This window comes from Galeopterus variegatus, unplaced genomic scaffold (genome assembly GCF_000696425.1).
Source record: "Galeopterus variegatus unplaced genomic scaffold, G_variegatus-3.0.2 Scaffold3589, whole genome shotgun sequence".
NCBI lineage: Eukaryota > Metazoa > Chordata > Mammalia > Dermoptera > Cynocephalidae > Galeopterus > Galeopterus variegatus.
This window is the reverse complement of record NW_007729700.1, coordinates 90717-104308: the sequence shown is the minus strand read 5'-3', so window position 1 is coordinate 104308 and position 13592 is coordinate 90717. Positions and strand designations below refer to the sequence as shown.

The window sequence follows — 13592 nt, the reverse complement described above, 5'->3', positions numbered from 1 at the left end:
GTCCCGGTCCGGTCCGGGCGCGACACTGAGGGTTGCGATCCGTTGCTGGACACGAAAAAAGGAATAAATAAATAAATAAATAAATAAATAAAATAAAGTTGCCTTTAAAAAATAATTATTTGTGATTTTAAAAAGTTTATAATGTAATACATATTTCACAACAGATTTACTGAAAATGTCAAGAGAATCTAAATAGTTGAGAACACAATAATTTTCTGAAACCAAAGGGGAAAATACCACTTACTATCATACTCATCTCAGCCCAAACATCTCTTCACAGTTGTAAAGGAGATTGCTATTTTAGGAACAGGCCTAGTGATGGCCAGATTATCTCCAGTAGATGTGTAGCTACTGGATCTACTACTGGATCTTCCTCTCATCTAAGACTGTTTTAATTAGACTGTGGCTTCAATTGAAAGTCTGTCAAAAGAAAAAGAGAGGAAGCCTGGTAGATATCAACTGCAGAAGTGGAGTAATGGGAAAGCAGGTCATAGAGAAAACTGGGCGGGACTCTCCCTGATTGTAAGTAGGACAAGACTGCCCCGTTGATACTCTGTCTGCTTTTCCCTTAAGCAATGCTTCTCAGCTGCTCTGGTGGCAGCTTTTGTGGATGGTGTAGTGGCTCCCAGCAGAGGATCATAGTAGCTGCTCTTGTCACTGATGGCTTGCTTAGTAATACTTTCTTTGCACTACCTCTAGAGGGCAGGTCATAGCTGTGTCTGTGTTGAACCTGTAGGATGTGTTTTAACCTTCACTCTCTGCAAGAAAGAACTGTTTTTTCAAGGTGCTTGTTTAAGGACTTCTAATGTTATACTTTGTGGAATTATAAAAACTAGTGTTATAGCTCATAGTGTACATTCCTGGCTATCCTTTCACCTCTAGTTGGCATCTAGGTCCACTGACTCGTGTTTTGTTTAGATTGACTTCTGTACTAAGGGTTCCTTCCCAGTGAGTTTCACCCCACTGAAATAAATTCATCACCATACTTTCTCTTTAGCACCAAGGACTTGGCATCAGCCAAATGTCTTGACTTTCTTTTTCCTGAGGCAGAGGTCATAAACTTGTGGTCCACGGGCCAAATTCAACACCTGGATTTGTTTTGCCAGATTTGTAAAATGGAAAACTTTTTTTTTTTTTAACATAAAAGTATTTAACAGTTGGAAATTTCACATTAATATGTGGATATCTGGCTTTTCTTGGAAAATCAAAATGTGGCAACAACTGGACTTGAATTGCAACTATAGCTAGAGCTGAGTAGTGGCTGTACCTTTTAAACTGGGCATATATTCTCTGCTTGGCAAGCCCCTACCTGACATGTCATTTGAGTTTGTAATCCTTGGAGTAGTACATGCATTAAAATTAAGTCATAAATATAGTGTTGTAGTTTTAAAAGTAAATATGCTGCTGAACTCTTAGTAATTCTCTCTTGAATAACAAATGGAAAACTCATTCCAAATATAGGATGTAGGTAGTCAGATCAAGTTGTTAATATTCTTCTGTGATCAGTTCTTACAAATAGAAATATAGTATTTCCCAGAGTTTGTGCCAGAGAACACACACACCACACCTTACACAAATTAAAGATGAATAGAAGGCACAAATCTGTGCTCATGGATTTCTGAAAAAGCGTGTGTTTGGAAACATTTTTTACAAGAAAAAATAGGAGTAATCAGACTACTCTATATGGTCAGTCATACTTCAAATGAATTCAGTATGTAAAAGACTCCTAGAAGGTGAGCAGCAAAAAACAAAGAAGCTATTTTTCCTTTGGAATTTTACTTTAGGAAAAAGAAGAAAATCATAACAAATTCAGGTCATTTAAGAATATTATATAACAAGAATCCCTGTTGAGACAGATTTGATGAAAGGCCCTTAATCATTTTTATCTTAACATATGTTTGAATTTGTATTAAAAGAATAGTCACTCACACTAAACCCGAATTAGAAGGCAATTTTTACGGATGGTCAGTACTAGGAATAAAGTCAATTGCCTCCTTGGATGCCCTCCTCACATGCTCAGGCTCTGGCAATTCCTCCCTTCCCCTATTCTGGGAGGCTTTGTATACAGACCTTCTCTTGCTCTCTTATCCTTCCTGGGCTCTTGAGACCCCACTCGGGACCACCAATCCCTGCCATTCCCTGCCAAGCACAGATGTCCACTTTTCTCTGGCTCTTCTTCAGGAAGGAAAGGGAGGGAGAGAAAAGTTGAAGAGCACAACTGGCTTTTTTAAGCAAATTTCCACTTAAAATTTTTTATTATTGCTATAAAATATAAATGTACAGCAAATTAACTTTAAAAAATTTCCCCATTAAGATTTTATTATATCTTTATGTTAAATTATATATATATCAATATTTCTTTTCATATTTAGGAGTCTCCGAAAAATGTGGAATCCTTCGCATCCATGCTGAGACATTCACCTCTTACACAGATGGGACCTGCTAAGGATAAACTGGTCATTGGACGAATCTTTCATATTGTGGAGAATGATCTTTATATAGATTTTGGTGCCAAGTTTCACTGTGTATGTAGAAGACCAGAAGTGGATGGAGAGTAAGTAGAATCATTTCCGAGTACTTTAAGAGTATTCATAAAAGTTGAGATACCTGAAAAGTATGAAGGTACTTCAGAAAGTTCATGGAAAAATAGAATTAAAAGATAATACAAATCTTTCCATGAACTTTTTGTAGTACCCCCATATTGTTGGACTTAGGTGATTTTTGAAAAGACAGACAATATATTTATTTCTCATGGTAATGTTCTTAACATAAAAGTCTAAAGTGCTTAAAAATACTTTTTAGTCATGTTAGATCGCATTCATGTCTTCTCAAAGCAGTAAGAACAGTTTTGGGGAAGATTTGAATGTTCATCCTGATATTAAACCAGTCCACATGATAAAATTAAAACCAACTTTGTAGTAGGATATGCTGCTCAGACCTTTTTGCTTGTAACCTTTTTTGCCCCTCTTCTATTTGACAGTCTCTCCTGCATCTCAGCGAAGCCTCCCCTTTCCGCTTCTTCGTGTTTCTTTCTCTTATTCCACCGAATTCTGATGCTTTATCATTTTCTTTTCTTATTATTTCACATCTCTTTTCAGGATTATTATTTTTCATGTTATATAAATAGAATTGATACTATTTATAGTCTAGGCAGATAGAGATATTTATGAATGTAAATATGCATTGGAGAAAGCACTAATGTGGGAGATCTATGAGCAGAATATTAAGAGTTAAGGAGATGTTGAACTAAGATTCTGAAATGGGAAAACAATAGTAAACAAGATGGAAATTATTTTTTTCAATCGTTTTTAATGTGTAAATTATTTAGATTTCAGTGTTTCTGATATCAGGTTGCATCTTACAGGTGATGGTTTATCATTTAATTGGCAGTGTTTTTTCCTCTTATTAGTATATGAATAATGATGATTCTAGTAATCAATGGCATCTTAGGGAGAATTACAGTAATTGCATATCCTCCTGTATACTTGAAGTCATCTCTAGATTACCCATAATACCTAATACAGTGTAATGCTATGTAAGTAGTTGTTATACTGTATTGTTTTTTATTTGTATCATTTTTCTATTGTCTTATTTTTTATGTTGTTAATATTTTTGATCTGTGGTTGGTTGAATCTGTGGATGTGGAATTCACAGATACAGAGGGCTAACTGTAATGAAATAGAATAATTATAACAATATGCCAACATCACTACTCTTGTGCTTTGGGGCCATTATGAAGTAAAATAAGGGTTACTTGCACACATGCACCACAATACTGTGACAGTCTATCTGATAACCAGGATGGCCACTAAGTGACTGAGGGCTGGGTGGTATCTACAGTGTGGATATGCTGGACAAAGGGACAATTCATGTCTGGGGATGGACCACAAGATTTTATTTCATGCTACTCAAACAGCATGCAATTTAAAGCTTACGAATTATTTATTTATGGAATTTTTCATTTAATATTTTCGGAGTGTGGTTGATTGCGGGTAACTTCAAACTGTGGAAAAGCAAAACCATAATGGACGAGTGGTGCTACCATAGCTAGTTTCTTGAAAACCTACATTGGCATTTTATGTATATTGTCTCATTTATTCTTTTAAGAACCATATAAAGTAGGTGATATTATCTCCATTTTCCAAATGAAGAAATGAGTCTCCGAGCATAAATAATGTGCTGCAGTCACAGTACTAGGAATTAACAAAGCAGAGATTCAAACCTAGTGCTGTGTGTGTCCAAAGCCCATCAGTGCTCTTTCACCATACTGTGTTGCTCTCTAAATCATTCAACATATAGTTACCCAAGTATTATAGAGACCTCCTAAAATAGTCTCAAATATGATATAGTTTCTTACTAGGGACCCTGAAGACAGTGTGGTGGTGAAGCTCTGTGGAGGTCTGTTAGAAAATGGTAGGTCATCTATTATAATATTCTTGTCCATGGTTGCTATGGTCTGAATGTTTGTTTCTGCTACGGTCAGAATTCATATGTTGAAACATAATCACCAGTGTGATGCTTTTGGGAGGTAGGGCCATATGGAAGTGATTAGTGCCCTTATAAAAGAGGCCCCAGAGAGCTGCCTTGCCCCTTCCATCATGTGAGGACACAGTGAGAAGGCACCATTTATGAACCAGGACTGGTCCTTCACTGGACACCAAATCTGCCGCCACCTTTATCTTGGACTTCCCAGCCTCTAGAACTGTGAGAAATAAGTTTCTGTTGTTTATAAGCTACCCAGTTTATGATACTTTGTTATAGCAGCCTGAATGGACTTAGACAATGGTATAGTGTGTATGGACAGTGTTACTGCCAATAAGCTAGTGACTAGCAGGTCCAAGCTTTGTTTTGGAATAGATCTGTCTCATAATTATGGTAAGATCTGTACTCTCAGGAACTGGTTGATATTGATAGTAATTAGTTGCTTAAAGTCAGCATGCCTCATGTTATTTGGAAATGGTATATTTCAAAAAAGTTTATTCTGCAAATAATAGAAAGTTTATACATTTAATACTTAATTTTTAATTCTTTGGTTCTTCTGTATAAAATGTATCATCTACTTTATATGAACTTTGTTAGACCTAAAGCAGTTTAACATTTTGTTTTTGTTTTTGATGACCCAGGGTCATAATTGTAAACATTAACTTTTGTATTGTACCATAATGCGAATATATAGAATTATTGCTCCATAACCACGTAACCCCCCAGTTCTATGGTTTCACCTTTCGGTGTCATCTCTCCTTCTCTGCTGTTATGCCCATGTTTGCTTTTTTATAGCTTTCTTAGGCCTAACTTTTGTATTGTACCATAATGCGAATATATAGAATTATTGCTCCATAACCACGTAACCCCCCAGTTCTATGGTTTCACCTTTGGGTGTCATCTCTCCTTCTCTGCTGTTATGCCCATGTTTGCTTTTTTATAGCTTTCTTAGGCCTCTTCTTCCAATATGGTGATACTTGGGAAATTGGTCACCAAGTTTATTGTGCTTAAAATAAGAACAAATAGTGTTTGAGTAAGGACCTAGCAGCCTCTTGTATAAGTAAAGTGCATGTACTTTAGTGCATGGACTTTAACATGTATTTTGACAGCTTCCAAACTTCTTCTGTTTAACTCTCACTGGGTTCTGTAGATTCTTGATGTCACCAGATAACTAACTTCCTGATAAGTGAAGTGTAACTGTAACTGGGTTGGGGTTTTGCCTGGGTTGACTGCCTGTTCACTGATGCCCTTGATAGGGATTGTCACATATCAGAATGGTGTTTGTTGAACCAATCAAGGTGCTGAGTGTTTTGGACATGACCATTTATCATGGTTGTGACTTTAACACCTCCAGTAGGAACAGTAGCAAAAATAAGATGTGATTATTGGATTCCAAATCCTATTTGAGATGATGCTAGTTCTTACAGTAAATTTGTAAGTAAATGAGTAAATTCCTAAAAATTTTTGTTAAACCCAAAGAATTGCTTTATGGCATTGATTAGTTCGGTTGCCTTGGAATGTACCTGTAAAACACTTTATCGGTCTCAAGAAATAAGCTGCTGATTTTATTAGATTAATTTAATTTTACTTTTGTTGGCTGGCTAGTACAGGGATTGAGCCCTGGACCTTGGTGTTATCAGAACCATGCTTTAACCAACCGAGCTAAGTGGCCAGCCTTATTAATTTTATTTTTAAATAAACTAGGAATGATATGATTTTTCATTAAGCCAGCAAACGATTAATGAACAGTTATGTGCCACTTCTATATTTAATGCTAGTGATATGCAGATTAAAGACAATCCTGCTTTCAAGGAGTTGATTCGGTCAGGGAGATAGAGAAGTAAGCCGCCAGCAAACGATTAATGAACAGTTATGTGCCACTTCTATATTTAATGCTAGTGATATGCCAGATTAAAGACAATCCTGCTTTCAAGGAGTTGATTCGGTCAGGGAGATAGAGAAGTAAGCCGATAAATGTAACACCATATAAGTTCTGTTTATTGATTCTACAGGAATGGAGAAGAGGGGATTGATAATTCCATCTGCTTTTGTCAGAGTAGGTTTCCCAGAGGAACTAGCAACTGAACTGACTTGTAAAGGATGGGTGGGAGATACTAAGTATAGGAAATGAGAGTGTTTCCAGGTGAGAGAGCAGCACTTGCAAAAGTTTTAAGTGAGAGAGAGCCTGGCTCTTCTGGGAATTCAAGTGTCTTAGTTGACTTGAGTTTAGGAGGAGTGATGGGAGAGTGAGGAGATGGGCAGGAGCCAGATTCAGAGAATTTAAGTATCATTCTAAAGAATTGGGGCTTTATTATGAAGGTGGCAAACAGCCATTAAAATATTGTAACAGGTAACGTGGATCAAATTTGTGTTTTAGTGAGATCATTTGGCAGAGGTATGGAGCATATATTGAAGGATGATGCTGAAGTTAGGGAGGTCAGTAAGGAAGCTGCAGGAAAGAAATAATGAGAATGTAAATGAAGCCTGAGGGTGAGGAAAGAAGAGACTTTCATTAGCAATTTAGGAGGTAGAAGAGACAGGTCTTGGTGACTGAATAGTTGTGGGTTGTGAATTAGAGGGAAAATTTTTGAATAATGTTTTATTTCAGACATGAATGACAGTGCGTTAGATTGTGTTGAGGAAGTAGAGAAGGGGGATGTATTATATTGATATTTTTGCCTGCTTTAAAAACAAAAATTAAAATGCCCGGATTTAGATCAGTTTTGATTCTTTTATTCCCATTCGTGGTTATAACACTTCTGATTAGTATCAAACAAGGAATGTTTCTCTTTTTACTGAAATATAAAATCTCTGTGGTTAATCCATGCTTATTGCTTTGGTGAAAGAGCCAAATTCTCCAAGTCTTTTCATTTCATTGTTATATTTTAATTTTGATTTTCCAAGAATTGTAAACATTTCTGTAAAATCCTCAAGTCCAGTTTTACAAGTAAAGTCTGTTTATTTATTAATGTGTTAATGAGGATTGTGTCTTTTAAAGCATTATTTCTACACTGACATCTCTATCACAACACACATGATTGACAGCTCTGAAAATCGAAGAGTTTCAAAACAAGCATGATTGGCAGCTCTAAGTTAACTAGCACGTGCACTGAATATTATTTGTACTTTTGTTTGACACTAAGGTGGAATAAACAAGCTAATTTCCTAGTCTTTGTTTCTATTTCAGGTTGTGTAATATATAGAGTCAAATAGAGAGTGATTGAATGTATATTGAATGTTTCAAAAACCAAAGTTTTCAAGGTACCTTGGTGGGGAAAGAGAAAATAAGAATTTGAATTAAGTGGTCTTGTCATTCCAGAGGATATGGAACACAATTTAAAAATATGCGTATTTTTAATAGATTGGTTATTAAAATCATCCTGTTTTTCTTCAACAGATCTCTGATTTTTTTTTTTTTAGGATAAAAGAGCATCTGTTATATTTAGCTTTTTAATAAGAAACCTTAAGAATATGTTCAGATATATTATATGTTAAAATATGAATTATATATGTTCAAATATGATCAAATTATAAAGTATAATCTTAGGAATGTTTTGACTTCAAGAAACATATGTACTTCAGATTGTGAATAGCATTAGAGGGTTTTTCCTTTCTTGTCTGGATACATGTCATAGCAAAGTTCTTTTGGATTAATTTATTCAATTACATTGGTTGTTCTATTGGATTTTATTTTGGTTGAGGTGCAAAATTGATTTGCTTCGGGCCGGCCCGGTGGCGCACTGGATAGTGCGCCGCTTGGGAAGCGTGGCGGCGCTCCCGCCCGAGGGTTCGGATCCCACATACAGACCGGTTCCCGCTCACTGGCTGGGCGAGGTGCAGGAGCGACACCGAGGGTTGCAATCCCGTTGCCGGTCCCCGGTCCAGTGCGGGGGCGACACTGAGGGTTGCGATCCGTTGCCGGACACGGAAAAAGACAAAAAAAAAAAAAAAAAAATTGATTTGCTTCATGTAGCATATTCAGTCATGTACAGCTGTAATCAGGTCCAGATATTGTCTGAATTTATATGTTTCATAAGTTTGCCTTGTATGCCTTCTCAGGACTATAAAGGTCAAAAGTGAATCTGGAAACCACTTTGGTGGCTGCTTGTTAAGGAATGTAAGCAATTAAGTCTTCCCACATAAGCTTTGAAGTTAATATCTTAATAGGATGGAGAGGAGAAAAAGTCAAGGCAGTACTTTTACAATTGGTTCAGGCTGTAGTTCTATTGATCTAAGAGTGGATTTTAGAAAAGTTAAAAGCTATCTTAATAGAAAGTATGAGTTCTATTTTAGTTTGTAGAATTTTATATTAATGTGTATTGCCACTTGATAACATCTAGAGACTCTTAGGAACCCAGAATTTCAGCATTTATTTTGTAATTTGTGATTAATTATAAGAACAATAATAGCTAACATTTGTTGAGCACTTTATGCTAGGCACTTTAAGAAATTTGCATGCGTTTTCTTTAACTGTTATATTACTCTAGGGAGATACTGTTAGAATCCTCAAAAAAAAAAAAAAAAAAAAAAAAAAACACAGGGAAGGAGAAACTAAGGCTTACAGAGATTTTAGGTAATATACCCAATGACAGCAGCTAGTTAGTAAGCAGAACTGAGGCAATATAGCTTCTCTAAGTCCATGTTGTTAACCACTACTTTATACTATTCAAAGGCACTTCCTGTGTGTGTGTGTGTGTGTGTAATTTGATAATTTTCTCAGCAAATATTTATTATGTTAATTATAGTGTGCTGAATGTAATTTTAAAATACTGTATGATATCTTTAGGATGAAAGGTATACATAGCACAGTAACACAGGAATGTATGAATAAATGCCTAAATGAATGATGTGATCAAGCACGGAAGTGTTGTTCAAAAGAGAATATAGAGCAATGAAGGTAGGGATGATTTCATAAACAAACAAAAAAAGTGCCTCCCGAAAGAGATGTAACTTTATTTTCTGAAGGATGGGGAAGGGGGTGTTACGAGATGGGAAATGAAAGGACACCTCTGGGGAAATGGCATGAGCAATGGCACAGAGTTGAGAATGAACTTGATGTGATTTTATTAGTCATCTGTGTCTGTATAACCAATTACTCCAAAACTTAGTGGATTAGAAAAATAAACATTTATTATCTCACACAATTGCTGTGAGCCGGGAATGCAGGAGTGCCTTAGCTGGACGGTTCTGGCTCAGGGTCTCTCATGGAGTTCAGTCAAGATATCAGCCAGGGCTGCAGTCATCTGAGGGCATGACTGAGGCTGGAGGATTTGCTACCAGGGTGGCTCACTCATATGCCTGCTGAGTTAGTGCTGGCTGTTGGCAGGAGGCCTCAGTTCCTTGTCATATGGAGCTCTCCACTGGGCTGCTTGAGTGTCCTCACAATATAGCAGCTTCCTCCAGAGTGAGTGCTCTAAGAGAGGGAATGAGAATGACATTGTGATCCCTTTTATGACCTAGCCACCCATTGTCACTTCTGCCGTATTCTGTGTATTCTGTTTGTTAAAAGTGAATCCCTAGGCCCAGCCCACACTCAAGGAGAGGGAAATTAGGCTCTGACTGTTAGAGGGAAGTGTGTAAAAGTTGTGTATGTATTTTATTTATTTTTTTGTGAACAAAACTTAACTTTTAATCCAAAAATGTAATAACTATTTATAGAAATGTAGTGAGATTTATGATAGAGCAAGATTTAAGAAAATAGAAACATCTTTCTTTCTTTATTCTGTTTTCAATGTAAAAATATTTTTTATCACTAATGTTACTATTATTAGGCACTCCTTAATCCTAGATTTTCTGTATATTTCCAAGATAACCTTTATTTTTTTCTTCCATACTGTGATTCTAGGTATCTAGGTATCTCTTGTCTCCTTACTTATCCATATACTGAGTAAACTGCTCTTAGCTTTGGGCTAGTTCAGTAAACATTTATCAAGTGGGTACTTTTTGCCAGCCCCAGCTGTTGGTATTAATTGAAATCCATTGATGGCAAAAGCTGTTTTTCAGGCTGCTGGCACTCAGTTTTCTTAAATAGTTATTATCCTCTCATGCAAGAGAACCTTGCTAATTTCAGACAAATCTTCAAACTGTATTTTATTTTAGTTAATTGAAATACAATCCACACAGCCCCCAAGTCCAGAAAGCTGAGAGTCATAATAGACTCCTTTCTCTTCACTACAACCTCCTCCCACGTTCAGTCAATCGCTAGCTTCTATCAGTCTTCCCTCTTAATTATCACTGAAATCTGTCCTCTCTTATGTCTCTGCCATTGGGGCTTTTCTCCAGCTGTTGATGTCTCGTATCTTATAGGTGGATTTGCCACAATGGCTGTCTCTTAATCCATTCTCTTTCCCCCTCTAGTCTATTCTTTTCCTTTTTCTGTGTACATACTTTAAAACCAACACAGTGGTTAGGATCCCATGGTGTGGCTGAAGTTTTAGGGAGTGGTGAATTGTTTTCTTTGCTAGATAGTTTAGGATCCTTATAGAAAATTCTGAATTTCAGGTTAAAAGTTATGTCAGTAAAGAGATGGAAGAGTGGTGTTTGGAGATTGGCAATTTTGGGTGTTGACACTAGTGATGTGTGGGATGGAGTGGACACAGCAAGACAAGACCAGTTTGGAGATTATTGTAGTGATCCAGGCAGGAGCTGATTAGGGGCTGAACTAGAGTGAGAAGAGATTGAAACAGAAAGCTAGGAGAGGTTGTTCAAAGCAAGACTGATAGGACTTGATAACTGATGTTTAAGGTGTCCAGCCCGGGTGACTAGTAAAATAGAGATCACAGCAGTACAGAAGTTGAATAGAGGAGCTGTTCATAGGGCAGGATGTTGAAGCTCTGCTTTAGACATGTTTTGATTATTCTGTAGGCATTAGGTAGCATGGTATTGGAAATATGACAAATTAGGCTGTAGAATAACAGTAGACCTGAAATTAACAACTTCTTATTGGGCTCTGAGTGTGTACATCTTCTGCCTTTTACCAGTGAAAACAACACAAAAACCCAAAATACAAAGGCATCAGTGCAGATTTGTGTTTGTGCCACATTAAGTGAGAATGACTGTCTTGAAGAAATCTTGCAGTGTTCAGGTTCAGGCATCCTATTCAAGCAGAATAGCTGTATTTTTAAAAGTGAAATGCAAATGTAAAAATATAACAGATAGATCCTTTTGGAGAAGCGGTGTAACCCTGCCAGGTGTATTCACTATAGGTTTCTATTATCCATCTTCAACCAGAATTCTCAATAATTCTTCCATTCACTTCTAGTAAATTTCTTAATACTTTACCTTTTTCACTTTTAGGCATCTTGTTTCTTCCACCTCCTTAGCAGATAACTTTATCTCCTTCTTTCTTGAAATCAAGTTCATACATCAGTTTAAACTATATGAAGTTGCTGTTTCTACAAGTCAGAAAAGTTGAATATATGAAATTTCATATGATTCAAACTAATACTCCCTGAATTTCCTATTCCCTACCTTAAATTTATCTCATCTTTCTTAGAGAATTTGATAAAATTGGAAACTATATGCTTGTTTCCCCTTCAAGCTGTTGTTCTGTTCTTCCCTGTCCCCAATATTGCCCTTGTTTTCTGAATTTCCGTTCATTCCTCAGCTCAGCTGCCAGGCTATGCCCTCACCATTATTTAATTGAAGGCACCCTCTTAAATTTGTCAGTGGCCTCTGGTCACCTGTCCAACAGTTTTTGCTCAAGTGTTCTGTATTCTTCAGCACTGTTGGCTATCCTTTTTCCTGAAATTGTCACATCCCTTCATTTTCTTGGTTCTCCTACTTCTCTGTTCTTTTTCTACATTTTAAAGGATGAAAATTGTAGGGAGGAGATAGAGTAGTTTTTGACATGTGCATGGAAGTTGAGCAAGGCACATCTCATGAAGAACATGGGAGTGGAGGGCAAAAGGCCTTGGTTCTAACCCTGCATCTGTCAGTATGTACAGTAAATGTTTATTTACCCAAGAGTCTAAATCTAGTCTAATTTAACCAACAGAATTGTTCGAAAAAGATTGTTTTGAAGCTGTCCTATTTTCAAAACCACAGCATTTTGGGGCTGGCCCCGTGGCTCACTCGGAAGGGGCGGTGCTGGTAGCACGGAGGCCACAGGTTCAGATCCTATATAGGGATGGCCGGTGTGCTCACTGGCTGAGTGTGGTGCGGACTACACCAAGCCAAGGGTTGCAATCCCCTTACCAATCAAAAAAACAAAAACAAAAACAAACAAAAATAACCCCACAGCATTTTGATAGTTGAAAAACACTTTGTGTCTATAAATGACACTTACAAGTGTCTCCATTTTTATATATCCATTTTCCTAATTTGGTAAATAAGGAATCATTCAGGTTCAACATAGTCCTATATGTGAAAATATGATACTTTTTTTTTTTCCTTTTTGTCGTGTCCGGCAATGGATCGCAACCCTCAGTGTATGCAAATTAGATATTAAATAGGTATAATTAGATCCTTAATTAGTACTGATTGAGCATATTATAATGTTCATGTGGATTTTATGCTATTGCCTGTGTCATTTTTGAATTTATTAAGCAAATGAGTCTTTCTGTGATGTATTTTCCTTGAAAACATTTTCTTTTATCTGCAGTATTCTTATGAAAATGGTGGTATCAACTATTTGTTATGGTATGGAATGAAAACAGCTATACCTCTTTCAGTGCGGAAGATATAATTTGCATTTATTTGGCTTCCAAAATAGATTGCTGTAAATGTACATATTTTGAGACTGAGCATTTTTACTTCAGTTAACCTTACCTCAAAACTTCTATTTTACTCACCATCCATTTTGTTTTGGCCTTTACATTACATTTATTTTTTATTTACTAGAAAAATTTGCCAAACTATTTTGAAAGTTAACAACTAAACATAAACTCTTTAAATCTCAAAATCTGTTCCAGAAACAATCTTTTCCTAATTGCACTTGCAAATGTTTTAGCTTGCCTGTTTCCTGAATATAATTTATTTAAAAACTAATCCTGAATTTAGCTTGTTTTTCAAATACTGTGCCTTCAGCATGAATTTTTTAAATTCTTCGTTTCATTTATTTCACTGAAGGAAACATCTGAAGTTTGAAGGAAAACATTTCAAAAGAAAAG

At 36.4% G+C, this 13592-nt stretch overlaps 1 protein-coding gene across 2 annotated transcripts in view; it reads left to right on the top strand.

Moving 5' to 3' along the window:
* Nucleotides 1–13592, top strand: part of MRPS28 (mitochondrial ribosomal protein S28) — a 114948-nt gene that overhangs the window by 21980 nt on the left and 79376 nt on the right. For both annotated transcript variants that reach the window (XM_008585474.1, XM_008585476.1), the window contains exon 2: nucleotides 2373–2554. In XM_008585474.1, the coding sequence (XP_008583696.1) occupies nucleotides 2373–2554 (182 nt within the window). The remainder of the gene's footprint in view (nucleotides 1–2372; nucleotides 2555–13592) is intronic.